Genomic DNA, 22,276 nt, shown 5'->3' with positions numbered 1-22,276 from the left:
AGTCTCCATGCACTGAATTTTGTACATATTTTTGTACATAACCCTCCATTTGCACTGTACTACTGCCGCAAAACAACAAATTTCACAACATATGAGTCAGTGATAATAAACCTGATTCTGATTCATTTCCAACCCTCTTTCTCCACAATGAACTTACAATCGCTGTGTACTGCATTTTATGTATAATTTCTATATGTAAACCCCCTCTATTTCCAAACCTCTTTCTCCAAAATGAATTCATAATCTTTGTGCACTGCCTTTTATACATATCGTTGTATACAATCCTTCTATTTCCAACCCTCTTCTCAAAATGTTTATAATCTCTGTGGAATACCTTTTATACATAATTTTTGTACATTTCCAGCCCTCTTTCTCCACAGTGAGTTTATAATCTCTGAACACTGCATTTTATATACATCATTTCTATATAAAGCTTCTCCATTTCCAACCCTTTCTCCAAAACGAGTTTATAATCTCTGTGCACTGCCTTTTATACATATTTTTGTCCATAACCCTTCCATTTCCAGCCGTCTTTCTCCGCAGCGAGTTTATAATCTCTGTACACTGCCTCTTCTATATCATCATCTCCACATAAAAGCCCCTCAGAGGCCGAGCTCCTCTCTGTCCTCCTGTCTGCCCAAGGATGCTCCCTCCGGTTGCCAGGGCAACGGTCCCTCTTCTCCGCTTCCGGGTCGGCGGCGATCGGTTCCGGGCGGCGGGTCGGGCATGGCGGTGCCGCTGGAGTTGTTCTGCTGGAAGGGGGACTGGGGGCTGCCGTCGGTGGACAGTGAGAGCCTGACGGTGCTGGTAGGTGGGAGGGGAAGGGGGGGGGGGGTGGTGGGAAGACACCCCAGCGGGACGTCCGGGGCCGCGGGGAAGGGCGGGGGGGCCGCGCCATTAACCTTTACCCCGGCCAGGAGCAAGGTCGGGCCTGGCGGCCGCATGGTCACCATAGCAACGGGGGTTTGGGGAAGGTCTTAAATTGTCCAAGGTTAAGTTTATTGTCATAAATATTCATCCTCATTGTCATAACACCGTCAATATTAGCTTTTTATGCAGCAATAGCACGGTGCATTGCAACCATAGAACACTACAGCACAGAAAACAGGCCATTCGGCCCTTCTAGTCTGTGCCCAAACTTTATTCCGCTAGTCCCATTGACCTGCACTCGGTCCATAACCCTCCAGACCTCTCCCGTCCATGTTACTATCCAATTTATTCTTAAAACTTAAGAATGAGCCCGCATTTACCACGTCAGATGGCAGCTCATTCCACACTCTCACCACTCTCTGAGTGAAGAAGTTCCCCCTAATGTTCCCCCTAAACCTTTCCCCTTTCACCCTAAAGCCATGTCCTCTCGTAATTATCTCTCCTAATCTAGGTGGACAGAGCCTACTCGGATTTACTCTGTCTATACCCCTCATAATTTTGTAAACCTCTATCAAATCTCCCCTCATTCTTCTACGCTCCAAGGAATAAAGTCCTAACCTGTTCAATCTTTCCCTGTAACTCAACCCCTGAAGACCCGGCAACATTCTAGTAAATCTTCTCTGCACTCTTTCAATCTTACTGACATCCTTCCTATAGTTAGGTGACCAGAACTGCACACAATACTCCAAATTTGGCCTCACCAATGTTTTATACAACCTCACCATAACATCCCAACTCCTATACTCAATACTTTGATTTATGAATGCCAGGATGCCAAAAGTCTTCTTTACAACCATGTCTGCCTGTGACGCCACTTTCAGGGAATTATGTACCTGAATTCCCAGATCCCTTTTTTTCCTCCGCACTCCTCAGCGCCCTACCATTTACTCTGTATGTCCTACCTTGATTTGTCCTTCCAAATACGTTAACGTAAGCATAAATTAACATAAATTATATGACAAAATAAACATAACGACACTAGTGCAAGTTGGGAGAAAGGAAGAAATATAGTCCGAGGTAGTGTAGAGTTATACAGCATGGAAACTGGCCCTTTGGCCCAACTCATCCATGCTGACCAAGGCATCTCCCTGAGCTAGTCCCATTTGACCCATATCCCTCAGAACCTTTCCTATCCATGTACCTGTCCAAATGTCTTTTAAATGTTCCAATTGTACCCTCCTCTGGCAGCTCGTTCCACATGCCCACCACCCTCTGGGTGAAAAAGTTGCCCCTCTGGTTCCCTTACATCTTTTCCCTCTCACCTTAAACATATGTTCTCTCATTTTGGAATCCCCTACCCTGGGAAAAAGACTTGACCCTCCACCTTATCTATGCACCTCATGATTTTATTGACCTCTATAAGGTCACCCCTCAGCCTCCTTTGCTCCAGGATGAAAATAGTCCCAGCCTCTCCTTGTAACACGAGCCCTCCAGTCCCTTTGTGAATTAATCGAGAATGCTGCAAGTGTCTGGCCTCCTCTAGCGACTTGTCTTCGCCTTGGTGTATGCACCTGGGTAGATTTCATGTACAGGATCTCCAGTGTTTTTCAGGTCAGTTCAAAAGCCTGATGGCAGTGGGGAAGAAGCTGTTGTTGAGCCTTGAGGTGTGGGTCTTCAGGCTTCTGCACCTCCTTTCATGGTTGTACAAGCCCTGTTATAAAGTCATTAAGCTGAAAAGAATGCAGAAAAGGTTAAGAGAAAAGAGTGTCGCATTTAGAACATAGAACAGTACAGCACAGGAACAGGCCCTTTATCCCACGGTACCTGTGTCGAACACAGTGCCTAATTCTCTTCTGCCTGTACGTGATCCATATCCCTCCATTTTCTGCATATTCATAAGTCTATCCAACAGTCTCCTAAATGCCATTATCATAACTGCTTCCACCATCACCCCCTGGGTAAAAAAAAAGCCCTGCACATCTCCTTTAAACTTTCCCGCCTCTCAGCTTAAATGCATGTCTTCTAGTACGTGACATTTCTACCCTGGGGAAAAGACTCTGTCTACCCTATCTATGCCTCTCTTAAGTTTATAAACTTCTATCAGGTCTCCCCTCAGCCTCTGACACTCCAGAGAAAACAACCCAAGTTTGTCCAATCTCTCAGTGGAGATTGGCTAAAGAAATGTTTGGGGTCCTTGGGTTTCATGTCACTTAACATAGAACGTAGAAAACCTACAGCACAATTCAGGCCCTTTGGCCCACAAATCTGTGCCAAACATGTCCCTACCTTAGAAATTACTAGGCTTACCCATAGCCCTCTATTTTTCTAAGCTCCACGTACCTATCCAGAAGTCTCTTAAAAGACCCTATCATATCCGCCTCCACCACCATTGCTGGCAGCCCATTCCACACACTCACTCACAGTAAAAAAAAACTTACCCCTGACATCTCCTCTGTACCTACTCCCCGGCACCTTAAACCTGTGTCCTCTTGTGGCAACCATTTCAGCCCTGGGAAAAAGCCTCTGACGATCCACCCGATCAATGCTTCTCATCATCTTATACACCTCTATCAGGTCACCCCTCATCCTCCGTCGCTCCAAGGAGAAAAGGCCGAGTTCCCTCAACCTGTTCTCATAAGGCATGCTCCCCGATCCAGGCAGCATCCTTGTAAATCTCCTGTGCACCCTTCCTATGGCTTCCACATCCTTCATGTAGTGAGGCGACCAGAACTGAACACAGTACTCCAACATGCTCAAGTAATCAGCTAGGATTTTTTTCTTCTACCTATTGCTTGTTAACTCCTGCCATGCTGATTTGCCCAAAGTTTGTTGAATCCTTTGCATGTTTTCCTGAGTTCCATAATTTGCTGCTATTTAGTGGAAACTTTTCGAATTAACTGACAGTGAAACTTTTTAGGCTTTAAGCTATAGCTGTAACAACAGCCCCCATTATAACAATTTGACTAAATCCACAAGAATTCACAGGTAGACGGGGTGGTGAAGAAGGTGTTTGATACGCTGGCCTTCATCAGTCAGGGCAATGAGTATAGGAGTTGGGATGTTATGTTGCAGCTGTACAAAACGTTGGTGAGGCCGCACCTTGAGCATTGTGTTCAGTTTTGGTTACCCTGTTATAGGAAAGGTGTCTTTTAGCTGGAAAAAGTGAAAAGAAGATTTACAAGAACATTACCAGGACTCAAGGGAATGTGTTGTCGGGAGAGGTCAGGCAGGCCAGGACTTTATTCCTTGGAGCGTAGGAGACTGAGGGATGACCTTATAGAGGTGTATAAACTCCTGAGGGGCATAGATAGGGTGAATGCACACAGTCTTTTTCCCAGGGAAAGGGAACCAAAAACTAAAGGGCATGGGTTTAAGGTGAGAGGGGAAGCATTTAAAAGGGGCAACTTCTTGACACGGAGCATGGTGTGTATATGGAATGAGCTGCCAGAGGAAGTGGTAGAGGTGGGTCAGGTAACAACATTTAGAAGGTACTTGGATAGGAAAGGTTTAGAGGGACATGGGCCAAACGTGGGCAAATGGGACCAGCTTAGATGGGCATCTTGGTTGACGTGGACAAGTTGGGCTGAAGGGCCTGTTTCTGTGCTGTATTAATGGTGGAGTGGGTGTGGCTGAGGGAAGGAATTCCAGAGCACGGCTACCAATGGTGGTGCGACGGATGATCGAGGAGGGACACGGGCACCTTGGAGCTGATCACAGTGATGTGGAGGGGCACAGGAGGAGGCCGAAGAGGTGGGGGCCTGCAGTAGGGGAGGGAGGGGGGAGGGAATGGGACAGGAGATGGAGAGAGTGGGGGTGGGAGGGGGGAGAGAGTCGTGGGGACTAGAGGTGAGGAATACCTTTTCCCCAAGGTGCAGGTGTCTAAAGCAACAGGTCATGGGTTTGTGAGGGGGAGGAAGTTTGGAGGGGATATGAGGGGGACTTTTCCCCCAGAGGGTGGTTGGTCTGGAAAGACTGCCCGAGGGGTAGTGGAGGCAGAGACTCTCAACATTTAAGAGGCATCGAGACGGGCACTTGAATTGCCAAGGCAGAGGAGGTTATGGATCAAATGTGGGTAAATGGGATTAGAGAAGAAAGGTACAAGGGTTGGCATGGATGTTGTGGGCTGAAGGGCCTGTTTCTGTGCTGTATGACTCTGTTACTCGCTGTGTCTATAACTCTGGGGTGGGGAGTGGGAGATGAATACCAAAGAGGGAAGGTGTGTGGTGGGCAGAACTGCAAGGGCTGGAGGGAGTTACAGAGCTGGGGAGAACTGGCGGTGTGGACAGTGTGGTGGGGTGTGTCTGGAGGGGCACATGGTCGGGGGTGCGTGGTGTCTGGAGGAGTGTACGGTGTGGGGTGTGTCTGAAGTCTGAAGGCTACAGAATTGGGAGAGATTGAGACCACGGTGAGATTTGAATGTGCGGACTCCAACTCAGAAACAGCTTCTTCCCCTCCGCCATCAGATTTCCGAACGGTCCATGAACCAGTGAACACGACCTCATCATTCCTTTTTTTTGCACTATTTATTTTTGTAATTTATAGTGATTTTTGTATTTGCCCTGTACTGCTGCCGCAAAACAACAGATTTCACGTTATTTCAGTGATAATAAATCTGATTCTGATTCGTTTAAACTGAAGGCGAGAGGTTACCAGAAGGAGATGGAAGGTGAAGACAGTGTTACGATCAAATCAGCCATAATACACAGTAGTTTAGCAGTTAGCGCGACTCTATTACAGTGCCAGCAATCGGGGTTCGATTCCTGCCGCTGTCTGCAAGGAGTTTGTATGTTCTCCCCGTGTCTGTGTGGGTTTCCTCTGGGTACTCTGGTTTCCTCCCATATTCCAAAGACGTACGGGTTAGTAAGTTCGCATGGGTGTAATTGGGGGGCGCGGGCTCATTGGGACGGAAGAGTCTGTTATCATGCTGTATAAATAAAGTTTTAAAGTATTGACTAGCGAGGGCCTGTGTGTATGAGAGAGCACAGGGTGAGTTGAGACGTGGACAGGACAAGAGGAGAGTGTTGGAGGCAGCCAAGGCACAGCTGATCATTTACACAGATGAGGTGAGTCAGGCAGTCGCAGTGGAGGTGAGGTAAAACCAGAAGCTGCTGGAAACACTCAGCAGGTCTGGTTGCATCTGTGGGGAGAGAAACACAGATACCGTTTCAGGTCCAAGGCCCTTCGTCTAATTTCTTTTTTCAGTGAGGGAGGCAGGAACAGGCTGCCTCAGTGATGGTGTGGATGGCCCCTGGTTCAGGGTCCAATCCAACTGTTAAGGCTGTGAACAGCCGTGTTTCAGATGGTTGCCATGGAGAGGAACGGAGTTGGGGGGGGGGGATCCTCTCGAGCAACAAATAGTCTGCCTGAGGTTAGCGCGACGCTATTACAGCACCAGCGATCGGGGTTCGATTCCTGCCGCTGTCTGTAAGGAGTTTGTACGTTCTCCCGTGTCTGCGTGGGTTTCCTCCGGGTGCTCCGGTTTCCTCCCACATTGCAAAGATGTACGGGTAGGTTAATTTGGGTTTAAAATGGGCGGCGTGGACTCGTTGGGCCGGAAGGGCCTGTTACCACGCTGTAAATAAAATCTTTAAAAAAAAACTCAGCGGGTCGAGCAGCATCTGCGGAGGGAAAGGAATTGTCGATGTTTTGGGTCAAGACCCTGCTTTGGGACCGAGGGGGGAGGTGGCCAGTGTAAAGAGGAGAGGGGAAGGGGTCAGTAGGTGGACTGAGGGGGAGGGGGGTGGTGGTGAAGGATGATGGTCAGATGGAACCAGGTAGGGGAGGGAGAGGGTGTTGTGAGTGAGGAAACAGATTCGGGGTCTCAAAAGGCAAGGACTCTGAACACAGTCTGGCAGGAAATATTTTATTTACAAAAGACAAATGGGGAAAATGGTAACGGGAATACACACGTGCACACACGCACACAAAACTAGGTACATACAATCAAGGAAAAACAATACGATACCCGCCACCCCCTGACTCAGTACAGGCACGGCTCTGTGCTACCAGGGACACTAACTAAAACGATCCCAACCCTTAAACAGTGCGCACCTCACCAACGATTTCTCCAGCGCCGTCCCACAGTCCTTGGCCTGGAGTGAAGCAGGGTGGTCCCTCAAAGGTCGCAAAGAGGGAGAGCCGAGCACACGTGGCCCTCTTTATAGGGCTTGGGGGGGGGGGGGGGTACAGCCCAGGTAATTTACAAAGGTCAATGGCCTGGCGCCAGCAAGGACTAATCAATTATAAAGGCCAATGGTCGGGTGTGTGCTGATGGGTGGGGATGGGTGGGGTGGGGCGGGGCAGGGCCAAACCTTGATCGGCAGTGGTGTGTCTTCCAGCCAGGTAGGGGGCAGTGCTGTCACGTGACAGCCATGATCCTCCACAATACAGAGGGGTGGAGTTGGGAGACAGCGGCCGAGAAAATGAAGGCAGATAGAGTGAGGGGGAGGGTGAATGTGGAGACAGTTGCTGGAGGGCGATAAGCAGCAAGACTACCAGTGCTGGACTCTGATAAGTAAGGGGGGGGGGGGTGAGAATGGGAACCGTTAGGGGAGAGGTGTATGGCAGATGGAACCAGAACCAGATGGGGGAGGGTGGGGGAGGAACCTAGTGGGAGAAATACGGGGGTAGTAGGTAGTTAATTGCCTGTCTAGCCTGTCCTACCATTTGGTAAGACTATGGCTGATTTGATTGTAACATCGACTTCACATTCCCACCTACCCCTGGTAAACTCTCACCCCTTTCATTTTAAAATTGTAGTCCGTGTGTTCAGATTTTGTCACAGTCTCATCTCCCCAACGCTGTAGTCTTTGAACCCCCTGCACCACCCCTTTCTCTCGTTGGAAGAACTTTCTCCCCTCTCCGTGCTTATGCGGAATGTATGGTGCAGGGGGCGACGGGGGAGAGCTGTGTGTTAGAAGCTTGCAGGTGGATGCCAAGTCCAGATGATTTGCTGAGGGGCAGGGTGTGGGAGAGAAGTGTAAAGGACTGTGGATAGATCCTTGAGTTCACCAGAAATAACACTGCAGTAGCATTGTGAATAAACTAGAGTCACAGAGAGATACGGCAGGAAAACAGGCCCCTTACCCACCAAGTCCACACCAACCACCAACCATTCATTTTACATTAATCCCATTTTTTTGTTTACTCAATTGGCAGCCAGATTTCTGTTCCAAAGACACAAGTTCAAATCACACTCTGGCAGCAATTAAAATTCACAAGGTGTATTTTCTTTTTTTTAAGAATAAAAGCTAATATTGGTACCGTTTATAAATCAGTAACAAAAACCGAAAATCCTGGGCAGACCCAGACTGGAAACGTTGACTATTTCTCTTTCCACAGATGCTGCCTGACCTGCTGAGTTTATAAAGCATTTTCTGTTTTTATTTCAGATTTCCTGTAACTGCATTTTAATTTTGATTTTCATTTGTTTAAAAAAAACCCGATCTGGTTCACTATATAGAATAACAGATCCCCGGGAGTGAGTTGCAGGCTGGGATCTAATCTGGGAGTTCAGGGGGTTTGTATATAGAATAACAGATCCCCGCGAGTGGGTTACAGGCTGGGATCTAATCCAGGGGTTTGAGAGCTTTATACATGGAATGACAAATTGGAATCTAATCCAGGAGTTTGGGAGCTGGTGGGGGGGGGGGGGGGGGGTTGTGGGTTTGGAGATTAACGAGCAGATACCTGGAAGTGAGTACAGGCTGATTAAAGTGTGTGAGTGTGTCTACCTGCACCCTGTGGTTGATGAGCAAGAATTCTGCGAATTGATGCGTCTCTGGGCAGCTGAAACGGGCTGCTTTGGCAACGCACAGACAAACAGGATGAATGGTTTGTGGTTCCCAGTTATATTTTCCACATCTCATGCCTGAAGGGTTTTGGGCTCCAACTGCCTGTCTCACTGATTCCATTACATCATTCCTTGGTGCTCGGATAGAAGCTGGCCTGGCCGCCTGCTGCTTTTACAGGGACTGCAACAGAAAAGCTGCTGTACAGCAGGCAGCTGCTGGAGACAGGCAGCTGAAAGGTCGGGTCCAGTGGCTGACAGGACTGGCAGCTGTCCTGGTGGAGGAGGGCGAAGGGCTGATTCAAGACAAATCTTTCTGCTAATTGCCCTTTTCTGGGTTGGCAGCAAGCAGCCTCTCTGAAGCAAGATTATAGAAACATGAATCTGATTCTAACTATAATTGCTTCATTAATTGACTTGGTCAAGTCAAGTCGAGTGCACAAGTACGGTGCAGTACAGGTACAATGAAAAACTTGCAGCAACATCACAGGCACGTAGGTTCAGACAACACAACATAAATTATACAAGACAGTGAAGGTGAAAAAGACAATATTACTACAGAAAAAAACCACAGAGACAAGTCCATGGTAGTGCAGGAGGTGTTCCGTTGCTGAGGTGGGGTTAGGGTTGTGCTGGTTGGTTCAAGAACCTGATGGTTGAAGGGAAGTAGCTGTTCCTGAACCTGGTGGTGTGGGACTTCAGGCTTCTGTATCTCCTGCCCGACGGTAGCAGTGAGAAGATGGCACGGCCCAGATGGTGGATAATAGATGCCACCTTCTTGAGGCAGCGCCTCCTGTAGATGCTGTCAGTGGTGGGGAGGGCTGTGTCCACTACTCTCTGCAGCCTCTTGCATTCCTGTGCGTTGGGAATTGCCGTACCGGACCGTGATGCAACCAGTCAGGATACTTTCAACAGTGCATCTGTAGAATGTATTCTGTCTCACCCCATCAGAGATATTCCCTTTGTTCCACCCATCCCTCCCTACCTTCCAGGTAACCTGCTCCCCCTCCGTCCCTTTTCTCTCTCCTCCTGATCTACCCAGTTCCTCCTCCACTCACCCCAGTTTCCACCCCCCCCCCCCACTGTCACCCTGTTCCTTTCCCCTCCTCCACCCATGACATCTGCCCATCACCCACACACTCCCCCCCCACTGGGTCCCCTCCCCCCACTGTTCCCCTCTGCCCTCCCCACCTCCCTTATTTGGCTCCAGGCTCCACCTTCCTCTCCTATCAGATCCCACCGTCTGCAGCCCTTTGCTGCCTCCGCCTCTCACCTCCCGGTCTCTGTCGCTGTTCCCACCCCCCCCCCCCCCCCCCCCCCGTCTGCCCATCACCCCCCTCCTCACCTGGATCCACCCGTCGATTGTCCACCCCTCCTCAACTCTTCACACTGGCTATCTCCCCTCTACTCTTCCAGTGCAGATGAAGGGTGTCAAGCCGAAACCCCGGTGGCCCTTTGCGTTCCTGCTTATTTCTGTCCAGCAGCCATCTCCAAACTTAGCAGCCATCTTGCTCTGTCTGCCTCTCCATATCTATTTTTCTCTCTCTCTCTCTCTTGGTCTGCCTGCATCTGCCCATCTCCCATCTCCATCCCTGCTCCCCTCCCCTACCTGGCCCAACCTGCCTGTTGTCTTGCACCCCTCCTCAGTCCACCGATCGCCTCAGACTCCTGTCTCGCCACTCCTTGTACTGGCCATGTCCCCCCTCCACTCTGATGCAGGGTTTCAACTTGAAAGTTGCCCATTCCTTCGCCCACCACAGATGCTGCCTGACCCGCTGAGTTCCTCCAGCAGATTGTTTTGTGCTCCTGAAAACTAATTTGTTTTGTCTCTTTTCCCAGTTCTAAGTGTCTTGCCTGAAACATTCTCCCTCCACAGATGCTGCCTGACCTGCTGAGTGTTTGCATTTTCTGTTTTAATTATTTACAAACAAGAGTTTTGCTCTCTGGGTTGCTTGGCTGTCAGGGTCGAGGGAAAGGGGTAGAGCCACGGTGTGGGGTAGGGTGTGCAGGCAGAATCTACATTACCAGTCCTTGGAGAAGTTGGGTCTTGGATGCTGGGTGCCAAGATTGCTGGATGGTCTCAGTCAGGGACATCGCTGAGCCAGCTGCTCCTTGAAGTTTCATTGTCTGAGAGGTTGGAACGTGCTGTCCTCCTGCTGGGACCGGAGTCTGACTGGGCTCCAGAGATGGGAGAGGACCCATTCCGTCACCACAGGTTGAAACATTCTTGTCCACAGAGGTAGATAGAGAAATTCTTTAAAATTTGAGTCCGCACCACCCATTTTTTTAAACCCAAATTAACCTACCCGTATGTCTTTAGAATGTGTGAGGAAACTGGAGCACCTGGAGTAAAACATGTTGAGTAAAACATCATCTGTGCAGTACTTAACTTGGGATGGTGTAGTGGGAGCATTACTCTCGCTATAATCCTTCTCTCCTTCTCTGGGAGTGAGTGACAGGACGGCATAGAGGGAGCTGTACGCCGTGCCTAACCTACGCTGTCCCTACCCTGGGAGTGTGTGATGGGACGGTGTAGAGGGAGCTTCACTCTGTGTCTGACCCCGGGAGTGTGTGATGGGACGGTGTAGAGGGAGCTTCACTCTGTCTGACCCCGGGAGTGTGTGATGGGACAGTGTAGAGGGAGCTTCACTCTTGTGTTTGACCCCAGGAGTGTGTGATGGGACGGTGTAGAGGGAGCTTCACTCTTGTGTTTGACCCCAGGAGTGTGTGATGGGACAGTGTAGAGGGAGCTTCACTCTGCATCCAACCTGTGCTGTCCCTGCCCTGGGAGTGTCTGCCAGGACAGGGTACAGAGAGTTTTATTCTGTGCCTAACTTGTGTTGCCCCTGCCCCAGCAGTGGTTAATGGTCTAATGTAGAACGAGCTTTCTTCTCAATCCAACCCTTGCTGTTGGGAGCCCGGAACCAGAACCTGGGTGAAAGCCCCGTGCGTCCCTGCTGGTTTACTAAGTGGATGGTTTCTCCTCAGGCTTATGCCCGATTTTCTGGAGCCCCCGTGAAAGTGCACAAGCTCAGCAATCCCTGGAGGAGTCCCTCAGGTAAGGTCATACCTAGAACCAACGCGGGTTAAGTCACAATCTTCGTCTCCCCCCCCCCCGTCCCGTCTCCCCCAGCCTATCCTGCATCCCATCGCATCACAGTCTCCATGTCCGAACTCTGCCTATTGGTCTTGGGTTTCCTGTTGACCTTCCCCTCGGTATCCTTTTGGGGGGGAGAGTTTCAGATTCCCACCACCCTTTGTGCGACAGAAGCCCTTCCCAACGTCGACCTTGCAAGGCCTGACGTCGCACGCGGAAGAACAAACACTCTGCTGGAGGAGCTCGGCGAGCTGAGCAGCATCTGTTGGGGGGGGGGGGGGGGGGGGAGAGAAACGAAAGGAACTATCGACGTTTTGGATCGAAACCCTGCATCAGGACTGATCAGTCAGCAACTCCCCCCCCCCCCCCCCCCCCCCCACAGATGCTGCTCGGCCCGCTAAGTTCCTCCCGCAGATTGTTGCTTCAGATTCCAGTGTCTGCTGTCTCTTGTCTCCTCTGTCATCTTGTTCGGAAGACCCTGTCACCTCGATGTTAAGGTTGCATCTCCTGTTCCTTGCCCTTCTCCTGAATGAAATAGGTAGATAGTCTTTCTCCTAGGGTGGGGGGAGCCTAAAACTAGAGGGCACAGGTTTGTGTTGGGGGGGGGGGGGGGAGCGGTGGGAGGTTTTTCACACAGTGGTGAATATCTGCGATGAGCCGTCAGAGGAGGTGGTAGAGGCGGGTAGAATTACATTGTTTGAAAGGCATTTGGACAGGTACACGGATAGTAAAGGTTTAGAGAGATATGGGCCAAAGGCAGGCAAATGGGATTAGTGTTGATAGGCATCACAGCATGAACAAGTTGGACTGTAGGGTCCATTTCCATGCTGTCTGACTCTACGGCCAACCAGATCATATTCATGAAGCATTGGGTTGGGTTGTCCCATTAGCCCAGTGGAACACCAATCCTAATGCAGGGTTTCGACCTGAAACGTCGACAAGTCTGCTCCCCCCGCCACAGATACTGCTCGACCCACTGAGTTCCTCCAACAGATTGTCCGTTGCTCCAGATTCCATCCACTGCAGACTCCTGTGTCTCCGGGACACCAAGCCAGTCTGTGCCACCTGTCCTGGTAGCTAACCCCTCCAACACGGGATCTGTGCTTCCCTCAGCTGTGGGACCCAGTGATTGAACGCTGGGTAGTGTTGAGGCAAGAGCTTATTTAGTGAAATATCCATGAAATGTTATATCTTGTGCTGGTCCGTTAGGTTTTGTGATTTCTCCGTCTGTGTCACCAAATCTATGTTACTCTCGTGTTTCTGATCTCGTTGGTTAGAAAGTCCTCTGCTGGGGAGGGGAAACCAGGGACCCAGCTGAACTTATTTCTTCTGCCTTGTCGTAGGGGTTTTACCGGCCTTGAAGACCGAGAAAGATGTGCTGTCCCAGCCTCTGCAGATCCTTGCGTACCTCAGGAAGCAGGTAGACCCTCGGCTTGGTTTCCCAATCAGAGCTCCTTCTATAGTCGTAGAGCACGGAAACAGACCCTCTGGCCCAGCACGTCCCTGCTGACCATTTGTATTATTCCCATTTACCTCTATCAGTCTCCTCTCCCACGGCCTCATTCACTCTTAGGAAAATAAACCCAGCCTGATGGTTGATGCTCAGGGCAAACTTGTCCTTCACTTAGTGCCGGAGTTTACCTGATGGAGATATTACGTGGGTCATAGGTAGGGGAGACAGTAGGAACTTTTCTCCACAGCAAAGGTGTCTAAAACTAGAGACTGTAGATCGAGGGTAAGAGGTAGAAAGTTTCAAGGGGATCTGGGGGATTTTTTTCTACCCAGTGTCATTGGACTCAGGGACACTCTGCCTCACGTGCCGGTGGAGGCAGAGGCTCTTACAGCATTTAATACATATCTGGACAAGCACTTGAGTCACCAAGGCTGTGGACCAGGTGCTGGGTAATGGGAGTGGTGTAGATGGGTTCGAGATGGTTGGCATAGCCATGGTGGGCTGCAGGACCTGTTTCCGTGCTGTATAATCCCATCTATCTCTATATAAAAAGCCTTGATGTGTACTAGAATAGTTGTAACTTGGAGGTCTACAGACCCAGTGATGGGGTTAGGCTGGGAGCTCAATGGGTTGAAATCTGTGCCTTGTTCACCTTGGTGTCGGACTACTTGTGGCAGGGTGGGACTGCCTGCGGCAATTGGGACCACTCGCCAGGCTCTGGGACTGCAGACTGATTGAAGTGTCGAGAGGAAATGAATGGCCTGCTGGGCCACTTAGGAAGGTAGCTATGCACAGCGCTGTTGGGCAAAGGCAGCAGTGGATGGGTTTTGTACAGCAAACCTGTAGTTTCACAGGCAATACCTTTTCATTCCCACTGTATTTAATGACTTGAATTTAAATTCCCCAGCTGCTGTGGTGGGATTCGAACATTCCAATCTGGCCTCGGGTTACCAGTCTGGTGACTTAACCACTACACCACTGTTCCCCACGTAACAAAGTACCTCCCACGGTCTTGGCTAAACTGCCCATTGTGATGTGAGAGCCCAGGGATGTGCATTCCAACCCATCCCGCAGCAGATGGGGAATTTAAATTTAATTAATTGAATAAAATCTGGAGTTAGAGAGGTATCATTTAACAAGAGCCACAAAGTGACTGGCAGAAATTCATCCAGTTCCCCAACATCCTTCAGGGAGGAGAGTTTATCCAGTCTGTGTAACCCAAACCCACCAGTGCAATTGGCACTAAACTACCCCCTCAGTTAAAGTTGGACGATAAATGCTGCTCTTGCTTAGGATCCTGTGATCAATTAATAATTTTAAAAAGTCTGCTCTGCATACATTCCAGTCTTTCTGTTTGACCAGGCAGGGTAGAGCCACTGCCTCACAGCACCGGAGACCCGGGTTCGATCCCGACCTCCGATGCTGTCTGTGTGGAGTTCACACGTTCTCCCTGTGGCCGCACGGGTTTCCTCCCACAACCCAAAGACATGCGGGCTCGGTGGGTGAATTGTCAACTGTGAATTGTCCCCTAGTGTGTGGGTGAGGGGTAGAACCTGGGGGGAGTTGCATCGGGGAGAATAGGTTTCAGGGAGAATTGGAGATACGAGGCTGGAATCTGGAGCAACACAATGTACTGGAGGAACTCAGACAGCATTTATGGAGGGAAATGGACAGTTGACGTTTTGGATCGAGTCCCTTCATCTGGACTGAAAGATAGAGGGGAAATAGCCAGTATAGAGGTGTGGGGAAGGGGTGAAGCCGGAGCTGGCAGGTGATGGGTGGATGCAGATGGGGGGGGGGGGGGAGGGGATAGTGGGAATGATGTCAGAAGCTATCTCCCCTCCACCCCTTTCCGGATGAAGGGTCTCGACCTGAACCATCGACTTTCCATTTCCCTTCTCGCCTGACCTGCTGAGTTCCTCCAGCACACTGTGTTGCTCCAGGGAAAATTAGCTGGGGAATGGGATTGCTCTGTGAGCTAGCATAGAACCGATGGGCCAAAATGGCTCCTTTGTGTCATGGGGGGATATTGAAATAAACTAATGGTCCTGTGATGGAGCTGTTCAATGACTCGTGGTTTCTTCCCTCGGCAGAAGTACAATGCAGACTATGGGCTGTCTGCCACACAAGGCGCGGACACGATGGCTTTCAGCTCCCTCATCGAGGAGAAGTTACTCCCAGCGCTGGTGAGTTCCGCGGCAAACCTCCTTGCGGGTGCTCTGATGATTCTCGAGCCGGGTTTAACCCCCTCTCTCTTCTCTTTCCCCGTCACCGGTCAGATCTACATGTTCTGGGTGGACTCCAAGAACTACGTGTCCTTCACACGGCCCTGGTACGGAGAGGCCATCCCGTTCCCGCTCAACTTCTTCCTGCCGAACCGCATGCACACGCGCTCGCTGGAGCGCCTCCACCTGATCCGGGGGGGCCGGTGGCTGGAGAATGAGGAGGCTGAGGCAGAGACGGAGGTGAGTGGTGCAGCCGAGTTGTGGACGTGATTGGGGGGGGGACAGCGGTGGTTGATGGCATCCCTTAGCCAGCTGTTGGCACTGCGAAGGTCGGGAGGGAAGCAGCTCGATGCCTTTATCGACCTCGCACTTTATAGATCATGTGGCTGTAGAGTGTTTTTCCTCAGTTCCACTGTATCCCCATGGTGACTCCAGGGCTGACAACTGTGTCCCTCAGAGACTGACGACTCCATTCCCCGGTGACACCACTGTTTGCATCTCCAATCCAGAGATAGGTGGGCTGCAGAAGTGCGTGACCCATAGGAGTGGCCGAGGGGTGGGGGCAGGAGGCAGCGCTAGAGACCCCTGGGGGGTGTAAGCGGTCCAAAGACCCCAGGAGCAGCCGACGGGGAGGCAGACGCAACGGCAAACCTTGCGCTACTTTCTGTTTCCAGATCTACAAAGACGCCCGGGAGTGTTTGACGCTCTTGTCCCAGCGACTGGGCTCCAACAAGTTTTTCTTTGGCGACTCGTAAGTGGTTTAATGTCTTCTTCTCCCCCACCCCGCTAGTGGCCAAAACCGCAGCTGTTTCCCTCCCCGCCCCCCCGTTACCGACCTTGGTGTCAGTGCAGTGAGAGCCCAGACCAGGGCTCGTGTCTGTCAAGCACAGCAAACCTCACGCATCCAATTGTGTGCAGAAGACACAAAGGGGAGCTTTGAAGGGGATCAGGAAATTTAAATGCAAGCGAGACGTAATCCTTCCCCTCTGACTTGTGCCAAGTGAAATATTTGAAAGCGCAGAGTTTTCCTAAACATAGACGGAGTTGTCAGTACCCAGGGTGGGTCCTGGACAGGGTCCCACCGGACCTTGGCTGCCAGGAACGTCCAGAGTTGGGGGCAGGACTGCTTGGGAAGCAAGCTGCCTCGCTCGACGTGACGGGACTGAGCTTCAGACTCGACACCCAGAGAAGAAAAAGGAGGAATCTGCAACTTCTGTCCGAACAAAAATCTTGATTGGACAGGTGGGGAATTTGGAAGCCTCCTGTCCTTTTCAAAGGAGGTCTGCGTATAACAAGGGGGAAGCTCGGTAGAGTTGAGGAACTCAATTGTTTTCAGGGACGCATTCAGAGGTGGCTGATCCAAATGGTACTTCCTCTCCCACCTCTTTGCCACCCTTTGGCCCATCATCTCCATGCTGCCCATCCATACTAACCCCATTTCCCCATACTTGGTCTGTAGTTTTCTCTCCCTTGCTGATCCAACTGCTCCTCCAGATGTTGTGCAAGTCCCTGTTGCCTCCACCTTCCCGGCCAGGGAATTCCTGACTGCAACCACCCTCTGGGTGAAAATTATCTCCTCCGATACCCCTCAAACCCTCTTGCTCCTCGCCTTAAACCTATTCCCTCATCTCCATTATGGGGGGGGGAAGTTTCTCACTGTCTACCCTCTCTCTGCTCCTCATAGTTCTGTGCACCTCTATCAGGTCTCCCTCTGCTGCAAGGAAAACCAACCCAGCCTCTCCAAACTTGTAACTGAAACCCTCCAGCCCAGGTAATAACTTGGCGAATCTCCTCTGCACCCTCTCTAGTGTAATCACATCCTTTCTTGTGTCATGCAGCACAGAAACAGGCCCTTCAGCCCAATTGGTCCATGCCATCCAAGATTCCCATCTAAGCTAGTCCCACCTGCCTGCTCTTGGCCCCTATCCCTCTGAACCTGTCCTATCCATGTACTTATCCAACTGTCTTTTAAACATTGTTACTGTACCTGCCTCACCCACTTTCTCTGGCAGCTTGTTTTATTACACCCACCACCTGTGTAAACAAAAAAAAATTGCCCCTCAAGTTCCTATTAAATCTCTTCCCTCTCCCCTTAAACCTGTGCCCTCTAGTTCTTGATTCCCCAACCCTGGGAAAAAGACAGTGTGCGTTCACCCTCTCTCTGCCCCTCATGATTTTATACAACTCTATAAGATCACCTCTGTCTCCTGACCTCCAAGGGGAAAAATGTCCTAGCCTGTCCGACCTCTCCTTGTGACCCAGTCCCTTGAGTCCCAGCAACATCCTTGTAAATCTTTTCTGCACTTTCTTTCCAGTTTAATAACATCTTTCATGACCAAAACAGAGCGCGATATTCCAAGTGCGGCCTCACCAGTGTCTTACACAACTGCAACATTACCTCCCAACTTCTGTACTCCGTGCCCTGACTGATGAAGGCCAGTGTGCCAAACACCTTCACCACCCTGTCTACCTGTGACACCACTTTCGGGAAACCTTGTACCTGAACTCCAAGGCCCCTCTGTTCTGTTCTCTCTAGTGTGGCAACCAGAACTGCATGCTAGCTGTGACTGAATTAGCTTTGTGAAGTTGTATCGTGATCTCTTATATTCTATGCCCTGGCTATTGAAGGCCAGCATCCACATGCCTTCTTCACCACCTTATCTACCTGACTGAATGGACTTGTACACCAAGTCTTTCTGTTCCTCATTCCTCCCTAGTGTCCTACCGTGGTGTATATCCTGTCCTTATTTGACCTTCCAACATGCATCATCTTACATATAATGGGATGATGTTCAATCTGCTATTGATCTGCCCAGTTTATCAGCTGAACAATATTGTTCAATAACATGGAGATATCTAACCCACCATGTCCAAAGCACAGAAAGCCTATGGACCTAATGCAGGTAAATGGGGCTAGTGTAGAATGTACCTATCCACACTATTCCCATTTACTTGCTTTAGGTCCATAACCTTCTGTACCTTGCGATTTAATGTACTTGTAACCTAAGACTATCCAAGATAAGATTTCTTTATTAGTCACATGTACATTGAAACACACAGTGAGATACATCTTCTATCTAGTGTTCTGGGGGCAGCCCACAAGTGTCGCCACGCTTCTGGCGCCAACGTAGCATGCCCACAACTTCCTAACCCATACATCTTTGGAATGTGGGAGGAAACCCACGCAGACACAGGGACAACGTACAAACTCCTTACAGACAGTGGCCAGAATTGAACCCAGGTCGCTGGCTTATAATGCCTCCCACATTTGTATCCAAATCATTACTGTGTGTGAGACAAAATGCAGGAGTCCCATTGCTGGTTCTTGTGGTTACCCGCTGGTTATAGGCTTCCAGTCATAAACACAACCCTCCCATCACCCTGTCTCCTATTACCTAGCCAACCTTGGATGCAGCTTGCCGACTTTTACCAAGACAATTTTGCTGCCAGTTTCAAAATTTAAAAAAACTGCAGGTGCTGGAAATCTAAAGTAAAAACAGAGTGTTGGAAACGCTCAGCAGGTCAGGCAGCATCTATGGGAAGGGAAACATTAACTCGCCCATCGGATTCCATGGAACACATTTCCCTTCCCACAGATGCAGCCTGACCCACTGAGAATTTCCCGCACTCGGTTTCATTTTTTTTTCCACCTTGCCGGCTTTGCCTCCTAGTTCTCACCTCGCTGACGTTCTGCCATTCCGTTTCAGACCCAGTTCCTTGGACGCGATAGTGTTTGGCCACTTGGCTCCCCTACTGAAGGCAAAGCTGCCCAACAGCAAACTCCAGCAGCACCTGCGCTCACTGGAGAACCTGTGCTCCCTCTGCACATCCATCCTTGGCCTCTACTTCCCCAACGACGGCTCAGGTGCTTACGGATCTCTCTGCCGCGGGATTGTCGCTGTGCCTTTCGTCGAGGGCGCCTTGCTCTACCTCCTACTGTTATAGGCACATAGAACAGTACAGCAGAGAACAGGCCCTTGGGCCCATGATGTTGTGCCAACATAGCTATTCCCTCCTACCTACAGAATGCCCATATGCCTCTATTTTCCTCTCATTCATGTGCCCATCCAAGCCCTTCTTGAAAACCCCCAATGAGTTTGCCTCCACCACCCTATCAGGCAATGCATTCCAGGCATCCACCACTCTCTCAGTAAAAAAACGTACCCCTCACGTCTGTTCTGAACCTACCCCCTCTCACCTTAAATGCATGCCCTCTGGTATTGGATCATTCAAGAATGGGAGAGAGTTATTGCTTTTCTACCCTATCTATGCCCCTTATAATTTCATACACCTCCAACAGATCACCCTTCAGTCTCTCACTCCAGAGAAAAGAGCCCAAGTTTGTCCAGCCTCTCCTGATAGCACATGCCCTCTCTTTGCCTTTCTTTCAGACGCTGAGTGCAGCTTGAAGAAGACGGCCCGGAGCAACCCATCGGATTCCGAGGAAGACCCCCACAAGAGGCGCAACCAGATTCTGTCGGTGCTGGTGGGGCTCTCGGCCATGCTGGGCTACGCTTTCCTCAGCGGGATCCTCTCCATCCAACGGGTGGCACCCCACAGTGCGCTCAGGCAACCGTCCCCACTGGAAGACGAGGAGGAGGGGGAGTGAGGGTAGGGGCAGGGAGGAGTCGCTGGGGGAGAAGGGAACCTCTATCATCACCTACACTGTCCTGGGCACGTCAGTTGTCCAGCTCAAACACTGATTATCGGTATATTTACAATTTTAACATTTTCTGCCAGGTTCAATCATTTGGTAAGCTCAGGGTCTTAAATTCTTCCGCAGAGTTCAGAGCCAAGAGTTCAAATCTCTCTGTACACAGCTGTTGTGTTATCATGGATTGGTAAGGACAGTTGCGGGGGTTTGCCAGTGTTGTTTAACGCTCCAGCCCCCAACAGGTGAAGAAGCTACAGGTTCGGTTTAATCGCCATCAGGAGCACCTTCCCTGTCTATTGTGTCGCCTCACGAGGGCCACTGTTCAGCTGCTCTCTCACAGCCTGTCCCTTTAAAGCTGCTCAGCCCCGAGCTTCATGGGTGGGCTGGAATGCTATAACTCTGTCACCGGTTGGAGCCCGTCACTGCAGCGTGACGCGTTTACATAAGAAAATTCCATTATACAACAGTGAGGGGGGAAGCTCACAGACTGTGACTGCACAAGGATGTTAAAAGGTGTGGACAATGTAGTGTGAGTGTTGGGAATTAAAACACCTACTATTTACTAAGCCGTGGCTTCACTCCATTTGTGCTCTGTGTGGGTCAACTCTGTTCAAATTATTTCTCTCTCGGTCCCGTGTTCTCTTCTCCCGCTGTACCTGCAGTACAGTCAGTCGTTGTTCTGTCACAGTTGTAACAGGCTCTTCTATCAGGTAGCCAGGTGTCTGTGCTTCATGGATAGCTGCTCTGAGCCACTCTGTCCCACAGCATGTAAACAGGCCCTTTGGCTCAACCCTCTGTACTATCACTTGGTCAGCAGCCTTCCACGCCTTCGCAATCCAAGTGCTTGTCCAGATATTGGCGGGAGATTCTGCCTCCAGCACCCAGCCGGGTTGTCTGTTCCAGAGGAGATAAGGGACTGCAGCTACTGGAATCCGGAGCAAAAAACAAACTGCTGGAGGAACTCAAGTGGGTCAGGAAGCGTCTGTGGAGGGAAATGGACAGTCGACATTTTGGGTTGAGACCCTTCATTTGGACTAGAACCGTTGACTGTCCATCTCCCTCCCCAGATGCTGCCTGACCTGCTGAGTTCTTCCAGCAGCTTTTTTTTTGCTGTCTGTCCCAGATTCCAAATCTGGATGAATAAAAAAATTCTTGCACAAAACCCCTCTGGATCTCTTACCCCTATCCTGCACCTTCAGTTTTAGACACCCCTGCTGAAGGGAAAACATTCATTTTTAAAATTCTCATTGTTAAATGCCTTTTCCCCTTCATCCCTACAACCACCAATGATTTGTATTCCTTTGCTACTGACCTTTTTTTGCTCCTGACCTTTTTTTGCTCCTGATTTTTTACCGCACAACCATCTTCGCTAATTTCCAGAAACCTCTAATAAAACCTCCTTAAAAATTATTGAGCTTCTGGTCTTCAACAATAACATTGCATACCATGCAGTTAGATTTTGTCCAATAACATTCCTGTGTTATTTGTGTTTTGGAGGTGTCTCCTAATGTCACTAGTGCTGTGTGTGTGTGTGTAGTTGGCATGTTCTCCCTATGACAGTGTGGGTTTCCCCCCACATCCCAATGACATGTGGGGTCAGTGGGTTAATCGGCCCCTGTAAATTATCCCCCCTAATGTGTGGGCGAGGGGTAGAATCTGGGGTGAGTTGATGGGAATGTGGGGAGAATAGGTTACAGGGAAATAAATGGGGGGGGGGGGGGGGGGGGGGGATGGTGATACTCGGAGCCAGCAGTGTGGCCATGGGTTGAATGGTCTTGCTGTTGTAAATTTTTCCATGCTTCTAACCTAAACACAATCTTTAAACACATTTATTTTACACCCTTCTGAAATCTGCCAGCTGTGTTCCTTGTGAGGGAGGCGATGCAGCAAGATTGGACTCCGGAGCAGATTCTGCTCACCCTCACTATGAACCTTGCCAGGAACTGAGATAGTCCCAACCCTGTGGGTCAGTGACTGCACCCCTTTAGTGCTTCCGCAGCAGCAGGTCCCTCCTGGAGTGAAATTGGTGCCCAGTTTAGATTCCCCCACCCCCCACAAAAGTTGCCGCTTAGGTTCTAATTATGGAACATGATTCAGACAAGGGTCTTTGCATTCCAATGGGGAAAAAATATCCTGGATAAAGCCCAGCTCTCATCCCTAAAACTACTGGAGAATGATCCCAAGTTCC

At 50.1% G+C, this 22,276-nt stretch overlaps 1 protein-coding gene across 2 annotated transcripts; it reads left to right on the top strand.

Moving 5' to 3' along the window:
* The first annotated feature begins 626 nt into the window (after positions 1 to 626).
* mtx1b (metaxin 1b) lies at positions 627 to 20,654 on the top strand. Of its 2 annotated transcripts, XM_052045630.1 has the most exons (8): positions 627 to 807; positions 11,648 to 11,717; positions 13,100 to 13,176; positions 15,303 to 15,395; positions 15,489 to 15,674; positions 16,109 to 16,185; positions 19,142 to 19,299; positions 19,826 to 20,654. In XM_052045630.1, exons 1-8 carry the CDS (start codon positions 727 to 729, stop codon positions 20,041 to 20,043), a joined length of 960 nt encoding a protein of 319 aa, XP_051901590.1. In that variant the 5' UTR covers positions 627 to 726; the 3' UTR covers positions 20,044 to 20,654. The 2 variants fall into 2 exon arrangements, with proteins under 2 accessions (XP_051901590.1, XP_051901589.1); XM_052045629.1 differs by having other exon boundaries at positions 703 to 807; positions 15,303 to 15,674.
* The last annotated feature ends 1,622 nt before the right edge of the window (positions 20,655 to 22,276 follow it).

Source organism: Pristis pectinata, chromosome 40, assembly GCF_009764475.1.
Source record: "Pristis pectinata isolate sPriPec2 chromosome 40, sPriPec2.1.pri, whole genome shotgun sequence".
Lineage (NCBI taxonomy): Eukaryota > Metazoa > Chordata > Chondrichthyes > Rhinopristiformes > Pristidae > Pristis > Pristis pectinata.
Note: the sequence above shows the minus strand (reverse complement) of the source record. Positions and strands in the feature narration are given on the sequence as shown.